Source organism: Jaculus jaculus, chromosome 11 (genome assembly GCF_020740685.1).
Source record: "Jaculus jaculus isolate mJacJac1 chromosome 11, mJacJac1.mat.Y.cur, whole genome shotgun sequence".
Lineage (NCBI taxonomy): Eukaryota > Metazoa > Chordata > Mammalia > Rodentia > Dipodidae > Jaculus > Jaculus jaculus.
Genome location: NC_059112.1, coordinates 38,963,005 through 38,990,368, shown reverse-complemented (window position 1 = coordinate 38,990,368; position 27,364 = coordinate 38,963,005). Strand labels below are relative to the sequence as shown.

Below are 27,364 nucleotides of genomic sequence, written 5' to 3'. Positions count from 1 at the left end.
GGCCGTGGTGCAGTTTAAGACTTCAACTCTTCCCTCGGCCCCACTGGCCATGCTTTGATATAGCTATCAAGCCACTCCTGACCTCTTTACAGGCTAAGTAATAACCCATCTTTAGCCTTTCTATAAAACTCTAATCCTTTAATCCAGCCATGAGAAATAAGAATTGTTCTAGGTGCCTGGAGCCGAAAAGAAATTGGTTTGACTCACATGTAGGCAGGAATGATTCAAAGAAAAAAGGATGCACACTTCTACTCCCCTCTGATTTCATGGCTTTCACGATCTGTGTGTGTGTGTGTTCATGTATGTGCAGATGCATGCGTGCTTAGGTGCACATGTGTGTGGAGGCTAGGTCAGCCTCCACTAAGGTTTCATAGGTGCTGTTTACCTGTTAGATTTTGCACGTGTGTAAATGTAGTACTGAAGGACTCAGGAAGCCACAGTAAACCTCAAAATCATCAATAGGCCTAAGTTTCTGCTTCCCAGCAAGGTCAGTTTCCTGGTAAGGGGGAATAGACTGTCTGCACCATGCGTTCCTGTGGTCATAGATAAAGTTTGCTTAAAATAAGTTTGTTTAAATTTCCTCAAATACACATAGCCAATTACAATAAAGGTACCTAATCTGCCTGGAATCCCCCTAGTCCCCTGCCCACCAGCTTTGCCCACCAGTATCCTAAGCCTATCAGAAAAATTCAAGTGCAGTTACTGCTTAAATCAACCAATCATGTAACCATTCCCCTACTTCTCCCTACTTCTTTGTTCAAATCCCTATTAAAAAAAAAAAAACAACCTGCCCCCCTGCTGCCCAGGGCTCTTGTATAGATCCACTGCGCTGGTGAAGTCAAGAGCCCGAGTTTAACCCCGAAATAAAGCTTTTTGCTGTTGCATACGTGTCAGACTCTCAGTGGTCTTTGGGGACTCTGTGATCTGGGCATAACAGTATGTGTAATGTGGTGTGTGTGTGTGGTGTATGCACGTGTGTGTGCAGATGCACACGCCCTGTGTCTACATGCAGAGGCCAGGGAAGGACATTGGATGTCTTCCTCTTTTGCTCATTCATGTGTTTCTTTGAGATGGATTCTCACTGATCCTGGAGCAGCCATTTTCCATCAGACTGGACGATCAGGGAGCTCTAGTGAGTCTCTGGTCTCTACCCTACTCAGAACTGGGACTGCAAAGGGCATATGTGGTCATGTCGTAAGTGGGTGCAAAGGATTGAACTCAAGCCCGATGAAGTTCTTATGCCTGGATGGCAAGCTTTCTTACCCACTGAGCCATCTCCACAGCCCCTCCACCTATGTTTGTTAAATATTTCACTTATTTGCAAAGAGAGAAAGAGAGAGAGAGAGAGAGAATGGGAGCATCAGACTTCCTGCCATTGCAAATGAATTCCAGATGCATGTGCCATTTTGAGCATCTGGCTCTCTGGGGGTACTGGGGAAATGAACCCAGGCCAGGCCATCAGGCTTTGCAAGCAAGTGATGTAACCACAGAACAATCTCCCCAGTGCTCCACCTTTGCTGTTGTTGTTTGTGTTTGTTTTTTCAAGGTAGAGTCTCACTCTAGCCCAGGCTGACCTGGACTTTACTATGTAGTCTCAGGCTGGTTTTGAGTTCACAGTAATCCTCCTACCTCAGCCTCCCAAGTGCTGGGATTAAAGGTGTGTGCCACCACACCCGGCTCCCCTCCACATATATATATATTTTTTGAGGTGGAATTTCTCAGTGGCCCAGTGTGTGCCAGGTAGGCTAGACTAGCTGGCCAGTAAGCCTCAGGGGGCACCTGTCTCCCTCTCTAGGGCTGGGATTACAGGCATGTACCACTATGCCCAGCTTTTTTTTTTTAACATGGGTTCTGGGGATTGAACTCAGGTCCTTGCGCTTGTGCAGTAAGCACTTTATTTTTTTTAAATATTTTTTTGTTCATTTTTTATTTATTTATTTGAGAGCGACAGACACAGAGAGAAAGACAGATAGAGGGAGGGAGAGAGAATGGGCGTGCCAGGGCCTCCAGCCACTGCAAACGAACTCCAGACGCATGCGCCCCCTTGTGCATCTGGCTAACGTGGGACCTGGGGAACCGAGCCTCGAACCAGGGTCCATAGGCTTCACAGGCGAGCGTTTAACCGCTAAGCCATCTCTCCAGCCCAGTAAGCACTTTATTGATTGAACCATCTGCTTAGACCAGGAATCAGTTTCTAAGAGAACCTGCATTGTATGGGACTCCCTAGAACTTGTGTGGAGAAGCACCATTCTCCTTGCTGTAGTGAAATCTCTCAGCACAGGGCCCCCAAACCCCTTCTCCACCCCACACCCATGTGTCTGAATCCCTGGCACATATTTTTTCATTTATTTATTTGAAAGTGACAGAGAGAGAGGGAGAGAAAGAGACAGAGAGGGAATGGGCGCGCCAGGGCTTCCAGCCTCTGCAAACAAACTCCAGACGCGTGCGCCCCCTTGTGCATCTGGCTAACATGGGACCTGGGGAACTGAGCCTCGAACTGGGGTCCTTAGGCTTCACAGGCAAGCGCTTAACCGCTAAGCCATCTCTCCAGCCCCCCTGGCACATATTGAAGAGTCTCATGCTGTACCAACTGAGCTAGCCGGACTTAAGCTATATTTATAAACTGGTAATTTTCCTTTCCAAGTTTTATACTTATTCTTAAATATTCACTGATGCATACATTATCTAACTATGATGGGACATCCCGAGTACTTCATGAAGGCTGTCTCACGGTTGACAGTATGAAATCCTCTATGACTTGGGGATAAAGGAGTAAATTAAAAACTTATGAAGCACAAGGGGCCCCATTCTCAGTTTCTGTAATTCTTGTAAAGAATGGTTCCATGAGGATGAAAAGTTACCCCAATATCAATAGTTGCACACATTTCAAGTCTAGATTATGAACATAAATACGGCTGTCTGCTTTTATGTCTTAGAGTACGCCAAAGTTCCCAGCCATTCTCAATAAGCAACATTAACACTTTGATTTATTTTCTTCAGAATCCTTCGAAGAAGGTAATTTTCAAAGAAAATGAATTATGAAGTGCCACGAAAGGAAGAATTAACAATGGGATCTGCAGAAAGGACTAGTTTCCTTTGCTTAGAAGAAAAAAAAGAAAAAGGTTGCAGGGAAAATGGGGAGCAGGGAAAATGGGGAGCGTTTATGCTTGATGAAAGAAACATGAAAAGTACCAACACTAGTTATGGGGCAGAGGACAGTTCAGCTTGGAAACGCTGAAGGAGGTGTTTGGAATAGCATCAGGAGTGGAGCTTAAGCATGAAGAGTCTTTAGCCCTTGAGCAGCCTGATTTTAAATGAAAATCACACTTACCTAATGGTCTGATTACGGTAGCTTTCCAAGTCCTGCCCGATGCTGGCGGTTACAACTATCTATGTTGGAAGAGAGACATGAAGATCAATTATGTCTCAGCACTCCACTTTATAAATACGATCCTCGGCAGAAATTACTCATGAAATGTGCTAGCCTTTTGCCTGATTAATGTCTACAAAAATAAAATTAACAGTTTACTAGCCTCGTGCCTATTTGGAGACAATAAATTTAGCTTCCCCAAATGACTTGATGGTGTGGGTAAAAATATCTACAAGGCAATTTCTGCCAGTTGGTTTCACATGTCAAAGGTTCACTGGATGTGTCTGTGCTTACAAGCTTGTTGCATAAAAAGACAAGGAAGTAAGTATGATTCCACAAGGAAGTTTGGAAATGTTACTGATTCCATGAGAGCCTCAGGGAAAACCCAGGACCACTGCTGTATGGTCTTCACTCCCTGCTGGCCTCACCTCCCGTTTCCTATGGCCGGGGCGGGAGGCATCATCACTCTCATCTCAACAGGGACAATGTGACTGTCATGAATGTCGTTGGCTGTCTCGTGTGGTTCTTGTGGCATGAGCTACCATGTGAGTTCCCAGGCTTAAGGAGCCCCTGTTATTCCCTCAGTGCTTCCACGGCGAGTGTTGAGCACTGGCCTCTCTAGAGTCTCAAAACTTGAAAATGACTGTGTCTACAGAAGACTGGCTCATTAGAAATCAACCCTGTCCAGCCACAGAGCACGAGAGAAAAGAGAATGACACACACTGGGTGTCTTCTCAAGGCAACCATTTTCTTGAAGCCACTGGCCCACTTGGCCAAGGCAACAAGGGTATTAGCCCATGGCAGAAGCTGGGACCCATGTACATTAGGGAGTCCAGTTGGGATAGGAAAATGAGTCTAAAACCCTGTGCCAAAAATCTACATATCGGGCTGGAGAGATGGCTTAGCGGTTAAGTGCTCGCCTGTGAAGCCTAAGGACCCCGGTTCGAGGCTCGGTTCCCCAGGTCCCACGTTAGCCAGATGCACAAGGGGGCGCACGCGTCTGGAGTTCGTTTGCAGAGGCTGGAAGCCCTGGCGCGCCCATTCTCTCTCTCTCCCTCTATCTGTCTTTCTCTCTGTGTCTGTTGCTCTCAAATAAATAAATTAATTAATTATAAAAAAAATCTACATATACCCAAGAAAATACCCTTGATAACTTTCTAATCCTTCTTCTCTCCTGCCACCTTCACCACCCACTACGCCATCCACTTAATCTCTAGAGGGAAGGGACTGCCTCATGCGGCTGCTCAGCACTACGCATCACACCCCACTGCCGTGTTAGCCGCAGCCTAAAAGTCTCTGATGTGCAAGCTCCGGCACATTCTAGCCCTAGCGACCTCCTCTTCCTCTTCTTCTCCTCCTCTTTTTCGTAGTTTCTTATAGCTGACAAATTCACATATTTCACACCGAATCCCTACACTCATATGTTGATAGCACGTGGAAGTGGGGCCTTTGGGTGTTACTAGTGTCAGATGAGGCCATGAGGATGGGACTCTTGTGATGGGATTAGTGGCATCCTTAGTAAAGGAAGAGAGGCCGGCCGTGGTGGCGCACGCCTTTAATCCCAGCACTTCAGAGGCAGAGGTAGGAGGATCGCTGTGAGTTTGAGGTCAGCCATGAGAACACATAGTGAATTCCAGGTCAGCCTGAGCTAGAATGAGACCCTACCTTGAAAAACCAGAAAAAAGTGCCGGGCGTGGTGGCGCACGCCTTTAATCCCAGCACTCAGGAGGCAGAGGTAGGAGGATCTCCGAGAGTTCGAGGCCACCCTGAGACTACATAGTGAATAGTGAATTCCAGGTCAGCCTGAGCCAGAGTGAGACCCTACCTCGAAAAAAAAAAAAAAAAAAAAAAAAAGAAAGAGAAAGAGAAAAAGAAAAAGAAAAGAGAGATCTGAGTTTCTGAGCTTGCACTATCTGGGTATCACCTGGTGTGACACCCATGTCATGTCATGACACAGCAAGAAGGCTCTCATCAGGTGATGCCAACTTAATATTGACCCTACCAGTTTCCAAAAGTATGAGAGAAACTTCTTTTCTGTATAGATTACCCCATCTCAGGTATTCTGTTGTAGCAATGCAAAGCAAACTAAGACACCAGTCAAACCGGTTTATCTGTTTACCCCCAATACGATGTAGAAACGTTCCTTCCTTTCTTCTCCATCTAAATTCTATCCCAATATAAAAACTTTGTTCGCAAATACTTCCCTGAGCATCCCAGCATGAAATGCTGTCTCCCTTCTAGAAATCAATATGAATCATTTGGCAATTAAGCTGCCTTATGATTTCTCTTCACATGCTTAATGCTGCTTCCATAAATAGTCTATAAGCAACAGAAGCTTAGTGCTGTACATACAGCAGGTGCAAAATAAGATCTATGAATCTGCTCTGGTGATTTGATGCCTGTCTTGGTGACACATGTAGCTAAGAGGACTTTTTTAGGAGACAATGGCAGCCTTGAAGCCATACGTCATAAGCTGCACCTCCACGGGAAAGGATGGTGTGGACTTCAGCTATGGCACCCAACAGTTTTTTATTATTTTTATTTATTTATTTGAGAAAGACACACAAAGAGAGAAAGGCAGATAGAGAGAGAGCGAATGGGTGCTCCAGGGCCTCCAGCTGTTGCAAACGAACTCCAGACACATGCGCCCCCTTGTGCCTCTGGCTATCGTGGGTCCTGGGGAATCGAGCCTCGAACCGGGGTCCTTAGGCTTCAAAGGCAAGAACTTAACCATTAAGCCATCTCTCCAGCCCAAACACCCAACTTTTTTTGTTTTTTTTTTTTGTTGTTTTTTGTTTTTTTTTAAATTTTTCTTGTTTATTTTTACTTGAGAGCTACAGAGAGAGAGAAAGAGGCAGATAGAGAGAGAGAGAGAGAATGGGCACGCCAGGGCCTCCAGCCACTGCAAACAAACTCCAGACGTGTGCGCCCCCTTGTGCATCTGGCTAACGTGGGTCCTGGAGAATCGAGTCTCGAACCGTAGTCCTCAGGCTTCACAGGCAAGCGTTTAACCGCTAAGCCATCTCTCCAGCCCTGTTTTTTGGTTTTTTGAAGTAGGGTCTCCTTCTGGCTCAGGCTGACCTGGAATTCACTATGTAGTCTCAGGGTGGCCTCGAACTCTCAACGATCCTCCTTCCTCTGCCTCCCGAGTGCTGGGATGAAAGGTGTGTGCCACCACACCCAGCTGCACCCAACATTTTTAAAGAAAGAAGACCTTCCAGCTAACATCCTAGGGTCCTTGCAGCAAAGCAGCAAGAACTGAGCTGATTGACTTTTTTTTTCTCTTCAGAAATGGAAATGTAAAAACCCTAAACATGAGGGTGGATTGTGTATTACCTAATGCCTCTTCTGGTGGTGTTACAAAAAAATCACAATTCAATAAGGAAAGGAGATGAGAAAATAAAGTCACCAGAAGAAGGTGGCATGCTGGCATCCTGTAGATGGAGAAATGGAGTCACCTTCAATTATAACAACAGATTTGCCATAATCCATAAAAGCTGTGCTATGAGAATTTGAAATGGTTATGTGAAATGTTTAATGTACAAGATAGATAAGGCCCTCCGTTCCTCCAGAATTATCACTTATATTTGTTGGCTATTATGAGGATGTTTAACCAAACATACGCAATTGTCTCAACTGCCAAAAGCACTTCAAACCATTTCTTAGCTAAACTAGCCAATAAATTTCCTTCCAAAAAAAAAAAGAAGAAAAAACATTTTGATGTGATAACACCATGTAAACAAGACCAATGCTATTGAACATTTACTTCATAAAACCTATCTCCTTGGGGTAAAGGACTGAGTTACTCAGATAATTGTGGCTACAGAGCGGGCTATATTATTTACTCATTCACAAGAGAGTGGAGAGAAGCACTTTAAAAGTTAATTAAATGGGATGAGATACTTATGATTTAAACTTCCCTCTATAAAGTTTGATTTAGCAAGTGCATAGCACTAAAGAGCCCATCATTTGCCACAAATCCCCTTGCAGATTTTGACTTCACGGCAATGCTTAGCTCTACTGAGAATGCTAACTGAATTCAGGGCAGAGCATTCCGTACAGATACCTGGCCTCCGTTAAAAGAGATATCCAGTCGGAACCATTCCTTCAGAGGTACGGTGAACTTTGTTTTTACAGCCAGATCTTCTCCTTTGACAAGATGCATTTGAATATGCAAATTGCCTAAAAAAAACGAAAATTAAAGGTGATGAAAATGAGTGAAGAGGTCAGGCCTATTCAACAATTGTCCTAGAAAGTCACAAGTTTAAATCACAATCCTTTTTCCTTTAAACAAAAACAAAAGCCAGCTGCAGTGGTGCCCATCTTTCATATAACAAGAGACAGGCAGAGGCAGAGGCAGCAGGATGGAGAGTTTGAGTTCCAGGCCAGTCTGAGCTGCATTAGGGAGAACATATACTTAAAAAAAAAAAAAAAAAAGCAGGGCTGGAGAGATTGCCCAGTGGTTAAGGCACTTGGCAGATGCACAAGGTGGTGCATATGTCTGGAGTTTGTATGCAGTGACTGGAGGCCCTGGTGTCCCCATTCTCTGTCTCTTCATCTCTCTCTTTCACTCTCTCTCTCTCTCTCTCTCTCTCTCTCCCCCCACCCTTCCCCCCTCCCTTGCTCTCATTCAAATAAAAAATAAATAAAATTTTTAAAAGCAAAACAAAAAATGCACTTATAAATGCATTTCTTTGTAAATAAGACATTTCTTATGAGCTTCTAGAGGGAAAAAAAGATTTAATTTAAATCTCACATTTGGTTCTCTATGGCTGTGGTCTTTGTGGGACAACCTGAGCCCAAGCCCCACTTAAATTTCCTCAATCTACCTTTCTAATATCTTACAGTTTTGTTCATGTCACAGTAGTATTTTAGTAACAGCTCTTTACCAAGTGAGTCTACCCAAAATAATCAACTCATCATTTTCAGAGGAACAAGTCTTTCTTCTCCATGCCTATCTAACCTGATCCCATATTTAAGCAAATGGCATAATTACAGGAACCAGGTTTGCGAATGAGACATGTATGACTCCCGTGGCACTGTCACATCACGTGCACAAACGTCCTCCTCCACCTAGATGGACGACTGTGCCAGGAGGCAGACTTATCAGGGAATTACAATATCACTTGAACGGCTCAGTGTATACTCACCCTCCTTGGTAAGAAATACAGAAGGTGTGCCGTACATCTCATTAGAATCAATGAAGTACAGAATTCCACAGAGATTGGTCTTGCAATAATGCAGTAAATAGAGCCACAATGAAAGAGTAAACCTAAAGGAATGAGGGGAGAAAATTCTGCAGATTGACATCATCTAAGAACAGGTGATTACAGTTAACAATGACCAAGTAAATTGCTTTCCTTCCAATGAAGAGATGGATTTGCTTTATTGCTCATCATGGGAGATCGGCTTGCGAAGCCTGATATTTTGAGACAAAGAGGTCGTTATAGTAACTGCAAAGATAAGAGTAAAGCTTCTTTGTACAAAACTCACAGACATTCTACCTTCCACCAAGAACTGTTTCGTGCCTCTCGGAGACTCTTGCGTACCTTCATGTGAATCCTTGATTAAGCCAGACATTGAATAAAAATATGGACTTTAATAAGAGGTGATATGATAAGAAGCTAGTCTAATATCCATGATTAAAAGGGGGACAAAAAACCACAGTTAGGGCTTTTTAAGCAATTTTGTTTCCCTCAAAGATAAAGGCCCTAAGGTAACAGAAATGTAATAATCTGTAAATGGCATCACCACGTGACAAATGGGCACACATATACCATCTTAATGCACACAGGAGGGTGTTCACTATCTCCGTTCTGCCTGACCAGTGTGAAACAACTTATCTAATTGTTCCATTCCCGAATGGGGCTATTTAGTCGAAAAAATATTGTACATCTGTAGATTTGTGCCATGAGGATAAAATAACAGTAGCCAATTTAACAAGGGCACAGTTAGCCAAGATATGTGATCCATCGATCATTCAGGAAATATTTGCTGAACACCTGTTGGAGGATCCACACTGTACCAGTGACCAGTAGATCAAAGACAAGTAGCTGGGAATCACACATTTTGCACCTAGCATATGACTGGAAGTCAAACCAATGCCTCCAGCTCTCTCTCTCATAACCAAGTTGCAGTCTGGGTTATATGGCAATAGCCCCCAGCTCTTTGGGGTTATATCCAAGGAACTCCTTCTGAATCCAATACTCTGGGCTTCATAATCTGGCCTTGAAGTCAGTGGCACAATATGCAGACAGATGGTGTCACAGAGCTCCCGCCTGACCCGCCCAGCTGAGCAAGCTCATGAAGATAAGTTATTACAAGGAAGCTTAGCACGAACATACGCTCTCTAAGTGACTCAAGATCTTCCTCCAGCCAGCAGCACGGGAAGAATTAAATCACTCTGCTAAATCCATCTGATCTGAGGTGAACAAGGAACCATTTTTCAGCATCTTCAGTTCAGCAGGAGGAAAAATAGATACATGTGGATTTTGCTAAAATCAATGGAAGAGATCAGAAGCCCCAAGACTTCTAGCAGCTTGTCCAATCCTCCTGGATGGAACAGGCCAAGCCAGGGCTGCAGCCTGAGCTGGCTCTGGCTGGCTGCACCTGAAACCTCTTAATGCCTCAGGCTGCACCACCTTGCTATCTGCTCATATCATTCCTGAGACCATCACAGCAAGCCCAAGGAGAACAGAGGGTGTGCCTACATGCAAAAGCCATCCAGGCCTGTAGATGTGTGGTGCAGATCTGAACATTTATTTATACAAAGCAGCTTCTAAAAGTGCATTCTCCTAAAGCATTCTTCTGCTAGCCTGCAGGTCCTCAGATACAAATTAAATAAATCGAAGGGGCCATCCCACCAGCCTGTGCGCCATCCACTTACACTGGGTAATCCACGCGCTGGCATCGTGTGGCTTCCAGCTCCCGGTTTTGGAACCCTAGAAGCTTCTTTACGATGCCTGTGTTTTCTCCACTGGAGGCGTAGGGAAAGTCAAGGAGGGAAACTGTATCTGCAAACAGCAAAAACAGCCACCTTTCAATTGTCTCCAAAGAAACAGCCTTCCCAGATCACACCCTTCCTGGCATCTTCTGTCCCCAGCTCCAGTCAAACATTTAAATTCACCTAAAATGCCAAGCCAACATTCATAGACACCAACTATAAGGCAGGCACCATGCTAAGCATTTTACAGAGACTCTCGCTCCTTTACTTGTCGTTGCAACTTTATAAAGTAGTTTCATTCCAGTATTAGTCCCGTTCTCTGTTTGTTTGTTTTGTCTTCAAGGTAGGGTCTCATTGTAGCTCCTTTTTTTTTGCGGGGGGGTGGGTGGTTGAGGTAGGATCTCACTTTAGCTCAGGCTGACCTGGATTTTACTATGTAGTCTCAGGGTAGCCTTGAACTCATGGTGATCCTTCTACTTCTGCCTCCCGAGTGCTGGGATGAAAGGCGTGTGCCACCACACCCATCGGAAGAGAATTCTTTGTCATCCTATTTTAATAGAAAAATGAAGCCTGAGCTTTAAGAGGGACAAAAGGAGATTAAAAAGAGGTGGAAGTTGGGTGTGGTGGTACATGCCTTTAATAGCAACACTCAGGAGGCAGAAGGAGACCAGCCTGAGACTACATAGTGAATTCCAGGACAGCCTGGGCTAGAGCGAGGCCCAACCACAAAAAAAAAAAAAAAAAAAAAAAGATGGAGCTAGGATTCAAACTTAAGCAATTTGGTTTCAGAATCTGTGCTTTTAAGCCTGCAGTGATTTCTGTTTTGTTTCATTTTCGAGCCTCTAGAGCTCAAACCCAGGGTCTCACACATGCTATGCACTCACCCTACCATGAGCTGCGTCCTTGTGTGGGTTACCTACTCATGGCTGGGACAAAATACCTGATAAAGCTCAGTTTAAGGAAGGGAAGGTGTATGTCAGGTTGCAGTCCATCATGTGGGAGGCGTGGTGGCAGCAGCTTGAGGCAGCTGCTCACGTTCAGTGCATACAGAGGAAGCAGAGTGAGGAGCACCAGGGCTCAGCCAGCAATCCTTGTTGACTCAGTCCAGGACTGCAGCCCATGGACTGTCGCTCCCCCATTCCCCCCTCAAGTAACCAGACTGAGACAACCCTGGTAGGCATGCCCTAAGGTTGAGTCCCTCCCTAGTGACTGTAGGTTCTAAGGTGACAATCAGTGTAAACCACCACAATCTCCAACCCCCCTTTGTGTGTTGGTACAAAATTCCACATATACTCAAAACATTACCCTGCACAAAATGACTAACCACAGCCCTTCAAACTGAGCACAGTTCCACTTTTTTTCTTTTTTTCCACCAATATGGACAGTTGCTCTTCTGTGGCTCTGGAGAATATGAGAATGTCCATAACAAATCTTAGAGGGAAAACTGAGTTCTTTTCATTCTATATTTCACATCTACTGCTTTAAACAAGGCTAAATATACATTTCTAGTTTTCATATTTCCCCCACAAAGGAAAGAGAATTTACTTAACTCAACCTAGAAATAGGGATGCCTTGCTTTTTCTTAAAATGTTACAAGAAACATTTCTTGGTTTAAACAGCCATGACTCAGTGATGGAACAAACCTATTTCCTGGGTCTCTTAGAGAGAGAAGGATTGGCATCTGTGAGACTCACCAAATACTAATATTGGGGGATAAATTATGGGTCTTTGCTCTGGGATGCTGGACATCTCTGCTCATTTTCCAAGGAGAAATAAAAAAAAAAACAAAAAAACTAACAAGTAGAGAAGTACTTTTGGCCTAATATAATTTGAAAATCCTAAGGGCAGGTTTTAGCATCTCAGGCCTATATGTTTGTGAGAGAGAGAGGGGGAGAGAGAGACAGTATGTGTGTGTGTGTGTGTGTGTGTGTGTTATTTATATTAGGATTAACTAAGCCAATTTCTCCCAATGTGTATAAATTTGTAAATGTGCCAATTGCAATGGAAGCACCTGAACTTTTTTCACTTCAAACTCAGTTTTGGCAAATTGGACCTGCCTATCTGTTACAGGTATGGTGACAGAGATTATACATAGAAATAATGCAAAGGCATTTGAATCTGAGGGAATAGTTCACCAAAGAAGTTGATATCAGCTCAACCTTGGTTGGGTTTCCATATATTAACTGAGGCAGAGGAGACCAGGTGACCATGCTGGAACCCAGGAAGCCTTCTGTGGGTGGCTGTTGCTGTCTACTCATAGGAGATGATAACTGGATTCTGCCTAACCTCATCCTGGGGAAAGACTCTGAGAAGGAGGCTTCTAAAGTGAGAGGAATCAGGGAGTGTCAGAGAGCCACCCCCATTCCCATGGGTCCAGGTATAGGTTACACAGAAGCCTAATCTCAATCTTAGGATCGAAAATAATTGTACCAAAATACATACCCTTTGTACCCAACAACTGATTTTTTTCAAATAAATTCTGTAACTGATTATTCTATAATTTAGAGTTCTATTTCTGTCTTTCCATTATAATTAGAATAAAGAATGAATTTAGAATCCATCAGGTACAGGAAAACATCCAGGCTTATTGTCTATATAGATGTCCCTTGACTTATGATGGGCTATGTCCCATGGCAAAAATTAAACATCAAAAATGCACTTAATAGGACTGATGAGATAGCTCAATAAATGCAAAAATAAATGATAAAAGGTGCTTGCTTGCAAAGCCTGCAGACCTGGGTCCAATTCCCCACTACCTGTATGTGGTAGTTTGAATGGATGTCACCCATAGACTCAGGCGTTTTATCAAAATGGAGTTTGCAGCTTCAGTTGCCTGTTGGCAGACTCCAGCTCACTGGGAGTGGATCTGGATTCCAGTCTGAGATGTGCAGAGGTTTTGAGCTCTGGCCGTGCTGGCTCTGTGGTGCCTCTCTGCTTGGATTTGTCAATGGCAACAGTTTCTTCTGCCACTGATGGAACTCCCCCCTGGATCTGTAAGCTTGAATAAAGCCTTCCTCCCATAATCTGTGCCTGGTTTAGATATTCATCTCAGCACCATGAAGCTAACTACAATGTCACATAAAGCCAGGAGTTCAAAGTGACACATGTGTCTAGAATTTATTTGAAGCAGCAAGAGGCTCTGGCATGCCCATCTCTCCCTCTCTCTTTCTCTCACACATACATACAAGTAAATAGACAACTATCTTTTTTTTTTTTTTTTTTTTTTTTTGGTTTTTCGAGGTAGGGTCTCACTCTAGATCAGGCTGACCTGGAATTCTCTATGGAGTCTCAGACTAGCCTCAAACTCATGGCAATCCTCCTACCTCTTTCTCCCGAGTGCTGGGATTAAAGTCGTGTGCCACCACGCCCTGCTAAAAATATTTTTAAAGCATATTTAAGACCTCTAACCAACCCAATATAGCTTAATCTAGCTAGTTTACTTTAAATGTGTCTAGAACATTTACATTAGCCTACAGCTGAGCAAAACCACCTAACACAAAGCCTATTTTATAACAAAGTGTTAGCTCTCTAGTATAATCTATTAAATACTGTACCAAAAGCAAACCATCCAATGGTGTCTTGGTATGATTTTCCACTATCAAAATTGAAGAAAAAAAAACCATCAACCCACCATAAGTTGAGGATCATCTGTAATTGACTAGTGATGTCTGTCATAGCAGTAGACTGGGGAGCAATGGTGTCAATGGCATGCACCACTAAAAAGCTTATAGGGAGCAAAAAATTAGGACCAAAGAGATTTAGTAGCTTGCCCAATTTCCTCTGTATGTTCCAGGATAGCAGGAACCTGGCACCATCCACTTCCATTCCTAGAGCTTACAACAGTACCCAGCCCTTGAAAGGGGTTCCCGAAGAGTGTGGTGAATGAATCAATGTAACTGTCGCCAAATCACAACTCAGACTCGTCTCCTGTTCTCTCAATACTTGCTACAATTCTACAACATACACCATGCTGCCTTTGCCAAGTGATCCCTTCAAATCCTTCCCTTCCATCCAGTTCCCTGGCTGTTCTTCTACGAGAAGGTTGGGAAGCTGCAGCGAGACAGGAACACAAATGCCACGAAAGCATGTCTGGAATTCTTCCCCCTTGACTGCTTTATTTGTCTTATTTTTTCAAAAGGCATTGCTTCCACGTATAATAAAATCTCTTCCTTTAGAGAACAGCAAATCGTTCCTGTCTTACTGGAGGTTGTGGAGGAATCAAAAGCTCAGCCCTGTTCAAACTTGTCCTCAGACGATACACCAAGTGGGCTTTGTACTGACCACACTGCGCCTCACAATCTCCCCCCAGAGAAAACCAGGCTGACCCGCAGCTGCCACGACCATGTTGCTGAAAAGCACTAACATATCTCCATCTTGTTAGATAATTAAGGCAGCCGTGGACATCCAAGGCCCCATGGTCTATACTAGCCTCACCTTCAGGTTAGGGCCTGGCTCAGCAGGGACCCACAGGCGCCACCCTGTTTCAGCACAGACTAGTGTCTCATGTGGATGAATGGGACTCCCACCCCTTCGTGATTGCCGTGGGTCTTTAACCTCATCCCCTAGGTGGGGGGGGGGGGGACGGGGAGGTGACATCATGCAGGTCATTGCTTAGTTCAGTCTGGGAATCAGAACCCTGACAGGACAGCCTAACTGTGGACAAGATCCATCTCCATGCAACAAGCTCAGCGTGAGCTTCAGACACAGGTCAGGGATGTCCCTGGCAGCCTCAACCTGCATGTGGCTCAAGGGGACATCTGTGAGCATGACGTGAAAGAAAGTAAAGCCAGAGAGGGCAGCTCAGGAATGCTTTCCGGGGCCGGAGAGACGGCTTAGGGGTTAAGGTGCTGGCCTGCTGTGCCAAAGGACCCAGGTTCCACCTCCCAGGACCCACATAAGCCAGGCGTCTGGAGTTTGTTTGCAGCCACTGGAGGCCCTGATGTGCCCATTCTCTCTATTTGCTTCTTTCTCTCCCCCCCACCAAATAAATACAATCACATATTTTTTTTTTAAAAAAGAATACTTTCCCAGCTAGGTGTGGTGGTGCATGCCTTCAATCCCAGCACTCAGGAATCAAAGAAATTGGGTGCAATATTTCTCTTTTTGTTTTGTTTTGTTTTTGAGGTATAGTCTCACTTTAGCCCAGGCTAACCTGAAATTCACTAGGTAGTCTCAGGGTGGCCTCAAACTCTTGGCCATCCTCCTATTTCTGCCTCCCAAGTGCTGGGATTAAAGGCATGCGCCACCACATCCAGCTTAATAGTTCTTTTGTTTAAAGCCAAGTATAGGACTGGAGGGTTGGCTTAATGGTTAAGGCACTTGCCTGTGAAGACTAAGGATCCAGGTTTGATTCCCCACTACTCACATAAGCCAGATGCACAAGGTGATGCATGAGTCTGGAGTTCATTTGCAGTAGGTGGAGGCCCTAGCATGGCCATTCTCTTTGCTGCCTGCCTGTCTGTCTCTCTCTCTCTCTCTCTCTCTCTCTCTTTCTCTCTCTCTCTCAAATAAATAAAATAAAATCACAAGAATAAAATTTATTTATTTATTTTAGTTTTTCAAAGCAGGGTCTTGTAGCCCAGGCTGGCCTCAAACTCATGGTGCTCCTCCTACCTCTGCCTTCTGAGTGCTGGGATGAAAGTCATGCACACCACACACTCGGCCTAAAAAGTTTGTTTTTATTTTTTTAAGTTTTGGTTTTTCGAGGTAGGGTCTCACTCTGGCTCAGGCTGTCCTGGAATTCATTATGTCATCTCAGGGTGGCCTTGAACTCATGGCAATCCTCCTACCCCTGTCTCCCGAGTGCTGGCATTAAAGGCGTGCGCCACCATGCCCGGCTCATTGTTTTTATTTTTATTTTTAATTTTTTATTTATTTATTTGAGAGCGACAGACACAGAGAGAAATAGAGGAAGAGAGAGAGAATGGGCGCGCCAGGGCTTCCAGCCTCTGCAAACGAACTCCAGACGCGTGTGTCCCCTTGTGCATCTGGCTAACGTGGGATCTGGGGAACCGAGCCTCGAACCGGGGTCCTTAGGCTTCACAGGCAAGCGCTTAACTGCTAAGCCATCTCTCCAGCCCTGTTTTTATTTTTTTAAACCAAGTATAAATCAGAATTCAGAACTTCCCCCCAAATGGAGACTGCATGGTGAAGTGGGTTACTTTAGAAGTCTGTGGAATGTTCACTAACCCTATTTTTGAGAATATAATAAGTCCCATTCATAGTGACTCACCCTTCAAACCTTGGCGTGTGTGCACTGACACCTCTGTAAGAATGTTCTGAGAAGCCTTGTTGAATGCAAGGCTCTGAGTGGCCTGCCTGCCCATCCACAAAGACAGGCTAAATAATGATGGGCTGTGGGGCAACAGAATACTAGGGATCTAGCTGTTGAAAAAAAAATGAGGTCATGCAATAGATACTGACGGAGAAAAATCGCTGCCATGTCGCTCATGAGCGGGAGGCAGAGGGGCTCCAGTCGCCTCATTTGCATGTGAAGACAGGGGCTAAACTTAATGCTTTTAGAGTGCAGAGAACATTTCTGGAAGGAGACACGAGAAACCCTTCTGGGAAAAGGACCAGAAGACTGAGGTGGGCAGAACCTATTCTTTCCTCGAAACCTTTTTACACTATTTGAATTTTTTACCAGGTACATGCATTACCTTTGCAGCTAAGAAAGAACAAAAAAAAACCTCAGCGCACTTCTGTGCAGGCAGGGAGAAGGAGCCAGCCCCATGCCAGGGCCTCCCTGCCCGGACCTCCCAAGCCGTTCTAGTGCAGCCCAGCCGGCTTCAAAGAGACAAAGTCCAGTGGGTGAAGGAAGCAGGATGATTCACATCGATAAAAATTCAAATTAAAAAAAAAAAAGTCTCCCTTCTAATTTAGAACCTGGGTTAGGACTAGATTAGCATATTTTGGAGAGGCGGCAGTGGAGAAGTAGAATCGAGGTTTAGACTCCAGTTAAACAAACTCCCCTTGTCTCTGTTTTTCCCTTCATTAAGGAGAGGATGAGAATAATACAGTCTTTCCCATGGGACTATTATGAGCATTAAATGAGACAATGTGCCTGGAAAAAGTGTTTTGAAAATTGAGAAGGGCAGTGCAGATGCTAGGCACTAATTAGTGTTATCACTGAGAAATTCAAACTACCATGATTAACTGAGGGAAAATGAACTCTCTCTTTCCCTCTCTCTGTGTGTGTAAGTCAAAATATATAGCTTATAATTAGAAAAAGGATCATCGCGTCATTGGCTTGAAAAGTCTTGCTGCATTAACAGTTTTGTTTTGTTTCCTTTCACAAAGACAAGTCAAGCCTGGCTCCAACATTTGACTTAACTTTCAATTATTTTGTTATAATGGAATTTTGTTATAAGAAATCACACTTCAAATCCATTGGCTCTAAAGACAAAAATGACTTTTTTTAGTAAAAGGCAAAGAGAGTAGAAAGGAAGGAAACTGCCATGGTCTCTCTTTTTTGTTATGTATGGAGGCAGACAGAAGGGCAAAATGGTTAGTAACACTGGCAGGGTTTCTAAAGATCGTCAGTGTGGTATCAGCCTGAGTAGCCTATCTCACCCCTGATGTGCAGCTAGTCCACATTTCCATCTTGTGGTAGATGTCAGGAGTCAGTTGACATGGAACTCTTGTTTTTTTTTTTTTTGTTTTTGTTGTTGTTGTTTATTTTTACTTATTTATTTGAAAGTGACAGAGAGAGAAAGAGGCAGATAGAGAGAGAGAATGGGCGCGCCAGGGCCTCCAGCCTCTGCAAACGAACTCCAGACGCGTGCGCCCCCTTGTGCATCTGGCTATCGTGGGTACTGGGGAATGAGCCTCGAATCCGGGTCCATGGGCTTCACAGGCAAGCGCTTAACCACTAAGCCATCTCTCCAGCCCCTGTTTTTGGTTTTTGAGGTAGACTCTCGCTCTAGCCCAGACTGACCTAGAATTCACTATGTAGTCTCAGGGTGGCCTCGAACTCACGGCGATCCTCCTACCTCTGCCTCCCAAGTGCTGGGATTAAAGGCGCGTGCCACCACTCCTGGCACCAATGTGGCGCTCTTGCTCACCAGTGCAGACAGCCTCAGGTCCCTGCTCAACACCAGTCTCTGGGTAGACACTCCCAGTCCGTCAGACGGCCTTGAAGCATCATGCCTCTCTGTTATCCGACCCATCAAGGGATGCAGGACATCACTGTCCCCCACTGAGCGTCATATTCTCCCCTGGGCCCATGCTCACACTGTCCCTTCTGCCTGCGTGTCCTCTCCTCCATTCTCTCTCTGACTGTGCAACTCATGCTTCACTCCTCTGTCCAGACGTCACCTCCTCTGGGACAAACTCTCACAAGGGATTTAACACATAGAAATGGCTCAGGCAAAGGTGAATCATGTGAAATAAATAAATAATAAACAGCTTCATAACCTCATCCAGCTGTAGAACCTAATGGTTAGACATGGGGTTTGGGAAGCAAACCAGGTTGAAATGGCAGCTCCATGGTTCATAGCTGTATGACCTTAGACAAGCCATTCTACTCCCCGAGACAATGTCCTCTTCTGCAAATGTGACCGGGCAGCATCGGAAAGAGCCCTGTGGGCTCTTCCACGGTGTCTGGCACCTGGCAGGGACTCAGCAGAGGAAAGTGGCTGTGGCTGGGCTTCATGATGTACTTGCCTTCCACGTAACCACTCAGGGGGGAGGCACTGAACTTTCATCCTTGAGCCCCCATCTTTGGGTAAAGAAACCGGTACCTAGCAGATGCTTAATGTTTGCTTCATTGAATTGAACACAGCACACCTCAAAGGAGAAATAACAGGGGCCTCTGGGAAACCAGAGGTCAGAAAGGTAATTTTCATGTAGAAGTAAAATAAACACACACACACACACACACACACACACACACACACACACACACATATGTATGTATGTATATATGGAAATTCAGGTACGATTTCATCAGTTATGCATGTGTGTTGGTTTGATTCAAGTGTCCCCTATGAACTTAGGTATTCTGAATGCTAGGTTCCCAGCTGATGGAGAGTTGGTAAGTCAAATCTCCTAGAGGGAGTGTATTGTTGGGGGTGGGCTTATGGGTGTCATAGCCATTTTCCCCCTTGCCAGTGTTTGGCACACTCTCCTGTTGCTATTGTCCACCTTATGTTGGCCAGGGGTGATGTCCACCCTCTGCTCATGCCATCGTTTCCCCTGCCGTCGTGGAGCTTCTCTTTGAGTCTGTAAGCCAAAATAAATCATTCTCCCCTCCCCGGCGAAGCTGCTCTTGGTCGGGTGATTTCTGCCAGCAATGCGAACCTGACTGCAACGGCATGCAAGGAGGCAGAAGACCATGCTGGTGTGTGCGGTTGGGCCTCGTTGGGCCTGTAGTGTTAGACAGCAGCTACCCCAGGTAAAAGCCTAACAGTGGGAGCCTAAGGAAAAGGAGAGCTGGTGGGCAGGAGGCTGCTCAAATGGGTCTGTCTGGGAAGCTGTGGTGTGTGTGCAGAGGACCAAGGTCTAGGTCCCGCTTCCTCATATTCCCCACTGTAGCAACATGGGTGAGGATATAAGCGTGCGGTCACAGTGTGGTGTTCACTGGAAACAAAGCAATCAAGGGTCCCAGGCCCTTATAGAGCCTAGCCAACAGACAAAGCAGTAATGGAATATACTGAATTATGGTGTCCAGTGAGGACAGGCTGTGGGGAGAGTGAGGAGGGAATCATGCTGGAACAGAACCATTGTTTCAGACCAGATGGTCGCGGGGCAGAGGTGTGAGGAGATCTGGGAGAAAAGCATTTGAGATGGAGTCACCAAATGTCCCAAAGTGCTCAGGGAGAAATAAGCATCCCCACATGGCTAGACAAGAGCACACAGCAAGAGGTGAAGCCATCAAGGTGTTGGGGACAGAATCCCACAGGCCAGCATGAGCTGATCCAAGAGCAAGGGGCAGAGCGAGGAATTTCCAAGGGGCGAGGTGACCAGCTGGCACAGGCTGTTGGGAGAGGGAGGGCAAAGGAGAAGCCGAGAAGCCACACGAAAGGCTATGGCCAGAGTCCAGAAGGGTGGTGACTCAGACGCTAACACTACACGTGGCGAAGAAGGTTTGAACATGTGACCTATATAGGCTGAAGCTGAGCCAACAGCAGGGCCTGACCCTTCCCATAGAGTGTAACAGGAAGAGAAGTCGGGGTGGGGCCCAGTTAGGTGGGTACCACCGGTGGCGGAGGGAGGGGGCTGTTTGTTCTCTTTTGGTGAGTTCATGAATGAGTCAGGCACACATGATGTGACTTGAGTGGGCAACAGATTGAGATTAACACCTGTCCCCTCCCCCAAGGAAATCAGACAACAGTAATTGAAGCCACAAGCATTGCTTGTCTAACCACCTATGGCCTTTGTGCCCAGAACACAGCGGGGCAGGTGTGTGGAAGCGCACGTAACCGAGCCGTAGCATACACATGTGTCTGTAAAGCCACCGAATTCTGATCCTAGCTAGGTTTACTCAGCAGAATCGGACAAAAATCTGTCAGTTGTCCATCAAAAGTCAGACCATAGCTCAGCCTGGGTTCTGGCAAAATGAGAAGCTGCAGAGAGCCACGGCCCAGGGTGGGCGCTCAGCCCTGGCCGGGGAACCTGGGCTAAGCCAGTGACAGAAGGCACGTCAACCATTCTGCGGGAACATTCTTGCATGGGGGACTTTGAGTCTCCAGAAATGAAAAAGAAAATGAAAACCAGATAAGTGCACTGTAGTTCAGAGGCAGGGCTGCCGCACGACATGAGACATTTGACACAGAAAACATTCCCAAGCCCCACATCAATGGGGCTGTCGACTGTGAAGGGGACAAGACAGACAGGTGCCCCCAGGGCTCGGCCCTGCCCCTCACGATGCTCTCTCATGTTTTCATCCCACTCTTGTTCATCAATAGCTAGGAAGAAGGCAGAGACTGGCCCCTGCCCGCCATCCCACAGCCACATCCACAACAAAGGTCCCGGCCACCTGCTACAGGCCGCTGTTCTTGCTCTTGCGACTTGTCTCCTACGGAGAGGGGGGGAAATTGGTCTCATTTTTGGTAAACAAGTCACAGCTATAGGCACAAGAGCTGTGCTCAGAGCCCACACCCCAACCATGTTCAGGGATTTTAACCCATAGGAAAGGGTTTCCTGTGCATTATGATTTGATTAGATTGGTCCTCACATGGAAAGTAATGCTCTAAGAAGGTGGGGAGAGAATTCCCACTGTGTCATTCCTGAGCCTTGTGAACTGGGGAAGGAATAACAAAAGGGCATTTTAAGGGCATGTTCAGGTACCCTATGAACGGAGGCTAGTTCGTAAATGATTTCATTTGGAAACTTCCAGTTTGCAATTCAGTCATTTTTCAATGAGAAATATATGATTTGCCAAACATGAAATGGAATCATTAAACCCTGACAAAGTCGGAGGCAAAGCAAAACTGTGGCTGTGTGTGCCCCGCGCTCCGTTCTGCTCGAAAATGAGGGGTCCCTGTGGAAGGCACGCCGCATAGATGCTGGCATGGGGCTGCACTTGGAGGGGGCTGCACGCGATCACGAAAACACCCCGTACCTTCGTGTATTCCAGACATCTAATCACCCCCACCCACCCACAAGGCATGCATACATACAAAGAAACGGAATTAGCCCCTGTCTTCTACAGGGTTCTGTATGGAAAGCATCAGACCAAGCTAAACTATAAAATGCAATTGTATGGAAACATACATGGGCACACATACAAATGCCGACGCTATAAAACCTGAATTCAGTTTGTAGTTAATGATATTCAGTTGACATGAGTCCTTTGGTTCTGATACTATATGTAGTATTGAAGACAGTGCTAATGGGAGAAGCCAGGCCAGGACACATAGGGCTCTCTGCTAGTTTTGCAACTTCTTGTGACTCTACATTACAATCAAACAGTAAGAGTTTTCAAGAGGTCAAATGTGTTGGTCTGATGGCATTGTGGATTAGACACCATGGAGCTACATGGCCACACATGTGTTGCAAGCTTTTTAAAAAAAATTTTTTTTTGTAATGTTTTATTTATTTGAGAAAGAAAGACAGAGAGATAGAGAGAGAGAGAATGGGTGCCCTAAGGCCTATTGCCACTGCAAGCAAACTCCAAATACATGCATCACTTTGTGCATTTGACTTTACGTGGGTACCGGGAAATTGAACCAGGGCCAACAGGCTTTGCAAGCAGTGCTTTTAACTGCTGAGCCATCTCTCCAGCCATGTGTCTTAAGTTCTTTACATGCAGACAGCCACTATGGGTAAGACCACACCAAGAAATCCTCATAGCCAGAAATTATATCCCAGAGGACACACACACACACACACACACACACACACACACACACACAAAATAGGTCACTAGAAGAAGATAGAGCATGGGTCTTAAGTCACCTGGTCCCACAGCAGTCCTAAGGAAGATTAGAAGGTGTCAGGCATGGCCTACAGAAAAGTCTGGTGACACAGGTCATGGATTTCTTCCACCAACCACCAGCCTGGGAGTCAAGCCACCGTCACAAGAAGATCAAAGGCCCATTGGCAGCTGGTCTAGAGATTCAAGATTTAGGGTGCATCAGAGTCCATTTTAAATGCCTTTATCTCCCTCAATGCTCAGCCAGATGAAGAAGGACAATATACGTCCAATAAATGCCCTGGGCAATTCTGCTGTAGGTAGTTATGGTATGGAAATAAAACAGACCTGGGAGCCCGGCGTGGTGGCGCACGCCTTTAATCCCAGTACTCAGGAGGCAGAGGTAGGAGGATCGCCTGAGATCAAGGCCACCCTGAGACTCCATAATGAATTCCAGGTCAGCCTAGGCTACAGTGAGACCCTACCTCAAAAAAATAAAAATTAAAAAAAAGCAGATCTGGGCAGGACATGAAACAGGCCTGGCATGAGTTGCTGATACAGGAGAAGAGCTGGCAGGCATTCCGCATCCCCAGAGCCAGGAGCTGCTTGAACTCAGAAGAGAACCTTAGATTCCATTTCAAAGTGAGCCCCAGATTCCCCCCCCCCCCGTGCAGAGAGGCTGTGATTCATGTGCCCTTAAAGGGCCACTACCACATGGCCTTCAGGATAAAAATGGAATTTCTGGCTAGAGAGATGGCTTAGTGGTTAAGGTGCTTGCCTGAGAAGCCTAACAGGTTCGAATCCCCAGTTATCATGTAAGCCAGATGCACAAGGTGGCACATGCACCTGGAGTTTGTTTGCAGTGGGTAGAGAACCTGGCATGCCCATTCTTTCTCTCTCTCTTTCTGTCTCTGCCTCTTTCTCTCTCTCTCCCTCCCTCTTTCTCTCTCAAATAATTTTTTTTTTTTTTTTTTGGTTTTTCAAGATAAGGTTTCACTCTAGCCCAGGCTGGCCTGGAACTCAGTACAGAGTCTCAGGGTGACCTCGAACTCACAGCGATCTTCCTACCTCTGCCTCCTGAGTGCTGGGATTAAAGGGGTGCACCACTGTGCCTAGCTTCAAATATATATATATATAAAATATATAAATTATGTATATATATTTGACAGTGACAGACAGAGGGAGAAAGAGGGAGAGAGAGAGAGAATGGGCACATCAGGTCCTCCAGACACTACAAACGAACTCCAGATGCATGCGTCACCTTGTGCATCTGGCTTACGTGGGTCCTGGGGAACTGAGCCTCGAATCAGGGTTCTTAGGCTTCACAGGCAAATGCTTAACCACTAAGCCATCTCTCTATCCCAAATATATATATATATATATATATATATATATATATATATATATATATATATATATATATTAATGTGGAATTTCTGTCATTGTGGCTACCTGATGCTAAGCATCAATGATGTGCCCAGCAGTTCCATTTCATTTAATCCTTGCCACTTTATCCTGAGACAATGACTTGTAGCCTGCTTTACAGATAGGGAAATTGAGGTGTGGAGAGTTCTAATTATATATACAGGAAGTGGCAGAGTAGGGTGGAGCCAGCCAGTTGTTACCATTCTCAAAACACAACCTCCCAGGCCTGCACGAAGCTTCCTCTGGAATCTCAGGTCCTGCAAGATAAAGCCTTGGCTTACAAATAACAGACACCTTGGGTCTGGCCAGGAGCAGGTCCGGGCAGGAAAGAGGGCTTCCTCGACTTGTTTCAGTGGCATCAACATGTCCAGAAAACTGGGAGTGGATCTAAACCTCCCAAGGGCTCCCTTCCATGGCCCATTGTTCTGTTTCTCTCTTTCATCCTCCACCCTATTCTCTCCAAATCTTTCTTCTCTCTCTCCCTTTTTAATTTTCTCCTTTTGTCCCCCAAATCCAAAACGACCGACAGTACGTCTCACCATTTGGCCTGTCTCTCGGCTGCTAACAGAAGAATTTTCTCGAGCCCTCCTATGCCCACCCTGGCTAGCTGAAAACACAAGAATGCACTGTGCCACGAGGCAAATGACCTACCACTTTCCAGAGGACACTGGGGGATCTTGTTGGCCCAGAGGTTCCAAAGGTAGTCCATGTTCCACTCCAGGCACACCTGATGGTCTTTGAAAGGACGTTCAAAAGGCGGGACTGTTTGCAGCAGGGTGTAATTCTTTGCCACAGCATGTAGCAGGTTTTCCTCCCATCGAACATTCAAGCCCCCGCCACTGTGTTTGTGAGTAATCCAGGCTCGGAGTATCACCGCGGACACGGAAATGGAGTGTCGGATGAAGTAATCGTCTCTGTACACCATAATGCTTGGGAATTTCACATGAACTATTTGTGTCCTGCTGGTGTGAAGATGCTTCTCATTCTTCCACCGTTTTTTGTATACGGGAATGCTGCTTCTGAACTCGGATGAAACAACTGCTTCCAAATTGACAACACAAGGCTGAGAGCATAAATACTCCACCGAGACTTCAGAGACGTTGCGCACACTTCCTTCAAAGGCAGTAAAATAAATAAAGTCCGTGTAAGCCGTGCTCTGTTCTGCTCTGGGCATCACCAACGTAGTCAGGGAAGTCTGCCTACCCAAAGATGGAACAAAATTCTAAAAAGGAGAGGAAAAAAAATGGTAAGAAATTCAGAGTTAAAAACAAAGCAACACACAGGTGAATAGTTGTTTTCCAGGGATTACAATTACTGTTCTCAGGGGCTAGAGAGATGGCTCAGTGGTCAAGGTGAGTGCTAACAAAGCCTAATGACCAGGGTTCGATTCCCCAGCACCCTTGTAGAGCCAGACGCACAAAGGGGCACATGCATCTTGTTCATTTGCAACGGCTAGACACCCTGGCATGCCCATATTCTCTCTCTCTCTCTCTCTCTGCAAATTAATAAATGAAATTGTTTTTTAATTACTGTTCTCCACAAAGCAGTGATTGTGGACAGTAAGATATGTTGAAAGCACTATTGAATGACTGAAGAAAAACAAACACAAAACAAATGAAGATTAGGCCACATTAAGTTCTCTCTCTGGGCTCTGTAGCATCTGCTGGACAAAATGTGACTTTTAAAATTATGTGGCAATGACTCCAAAGCTGGTTTCCAAATGGAGGCTGGTCCGTGCATCCAGTAGCTACGGGGCCTGCCTGAGAAGAGAGAGACAGCTCAGCTTTAGGGATCTTCAGACTACTGTCTTGACTTCAAATGGTGACCAAATCAAAGCATGGGAGAAAAGTTCAAAAGGTGCAGCGAGGGAAGATGAAATGAATACCGCAGCAGCCTCTTTTTGCCCGGTCAGTGCAGAGCCGGGATAAGCGCACAGGCTAGACGGACCCGTGGGAGGTCTCTACTGCCCCGTGTCACACACAGGTGAGCTTAAACAGTGAGTCGCATGGGTTGATTTTGACATAACATTGTGACAAGTATCAAGAAAGATTCTAGTTGTTTGTCCGCTTAATTCTTTTTTTAAAAATATTTTCATTTTTATTTATTTAACAGAGACAAAGAAAGAGAGAATGGGCATGCCAGGGCCTCCAGCCACTAACTCCAGATGCATGCGCCCCCTTGTGCATCTGGCTAACGTGGGTCCTGGGGAATTGAACCTGGGTCCTTTGGCTTTGCAGGCAAACGCCTTAACTGGTAAGCCATCCTCCAGCCCAATTTTTTTTTTTTTTAATGACCTTTCAACTGTGAACATTTCTCCCAGAAGATATCTGAGAAGCCTGGTTATGAAATCAAGGCATGATTTGGAGTATGAGGTGCTGAAGGGTGTCAGGGTGGATGGGAGCTCTTCTGAGCATGACTTGGTGGCTCAGGTATCCAAAACACCATAGAAAGAAGGTCATTCTGACCATTTCACACCCATTCTGATGTATAGCATAAAAGAAAGAAAAATAGGAAATGAGCAATGGCCGAGGATGTGGAGAAACTGGAGCCTTGTGCACTGCTGGTGGGAATATAAAATGGTTCAGCCTCTATGCACAACATCATTTTTTTCTTTTGAAGTAGAGTCTCACGCTAGTCCTGGCTGAACTGGAATTCACTATGTAGTCTCAGAGTGGCCTCAAACTCACAGCGATCCACCTACCTCTGCCTCCCAAGTGCTGGGGTTAAAGGCGTGTACCACTATGCTTGGCTTCAGTTTCTGATATTTTTTTGTTTGTTTGTTTTTGTTTATTTGAGGTAGTGTCTCACTCCAGCTCAGGCTGACCTGGAATTCACTATGTAGTCTCTGGGTGGCCTCGAACTCATGGCAATCCTCCTACCTCAGCCTCCCAAGTGCTGGGATTAAAGATGTGCACCACCACGCCCAGCTTCAATTTCTGTTTTTAAATGAAACATAGAAGCACCCTGTGATCTGATCGAGTGGTTCCACTTCTCGGTATTTACCCAAAGGAGTTTCAACAGGAATGCATGCTTACATTCAGAGCAACACTGTTTCTGAGAGCTCAAAGCAGCTCAAGTGTCCATTAGTGAAAGAAAGGAGAAAGGTAAGTGCTGTATCCACACATATTCATGACACTGGAATGACATTCTGATGTGGATGACCTCTGCACGGGTGAAACCTGAGGACATGCTAAATAAAATAAGCCCATTGCAAAAGGGCGAGCATTGTCTAATGTATTCGTATGGAATAGCAGAGGAGAGACAAAATAGA

General features: G+C 45.4%; 1 protein-coding gene across 1 annotated transcript in view; it reads right to left on the bottom strand.

The window, feature by feature from the left end:
* Positions 1 to 27,364, bottom strand: part of Sel1l3 (SEL1L family member 3) — a 136,963-nt gene that overhangs the window by 96,692 nt on the left and 12,907 nt on the right. Inside the window, exons 2-6 of the mRNA XM_045130273.1 lie at positions 24,745 to 25,315; positions 10,257 to 10,383; positions 8,521 to 8,642; positions 7,437 to 7,552; positions 3,332 to 3,390 (exon numbers count right to left, since the gene is read on the bottom strand). Of these exons, the coding sequence (XP_044986208.1) occupies positions 3,332 to 3,390; positions 7,437 to 7,552; positions 8,521 to 8,642; positions 10,257 to 10,383; positions 24,745 to 25,315 (995 nt within the window). The remainder of the gene's footprint in view (positions 1 to 3,331; positions 3,391 to 7,436; positions 7,553 to 8,520; positions 8,643 to 10,256; positions 10,384 to 24,744; positions 25,316 to 27,364) is intronic.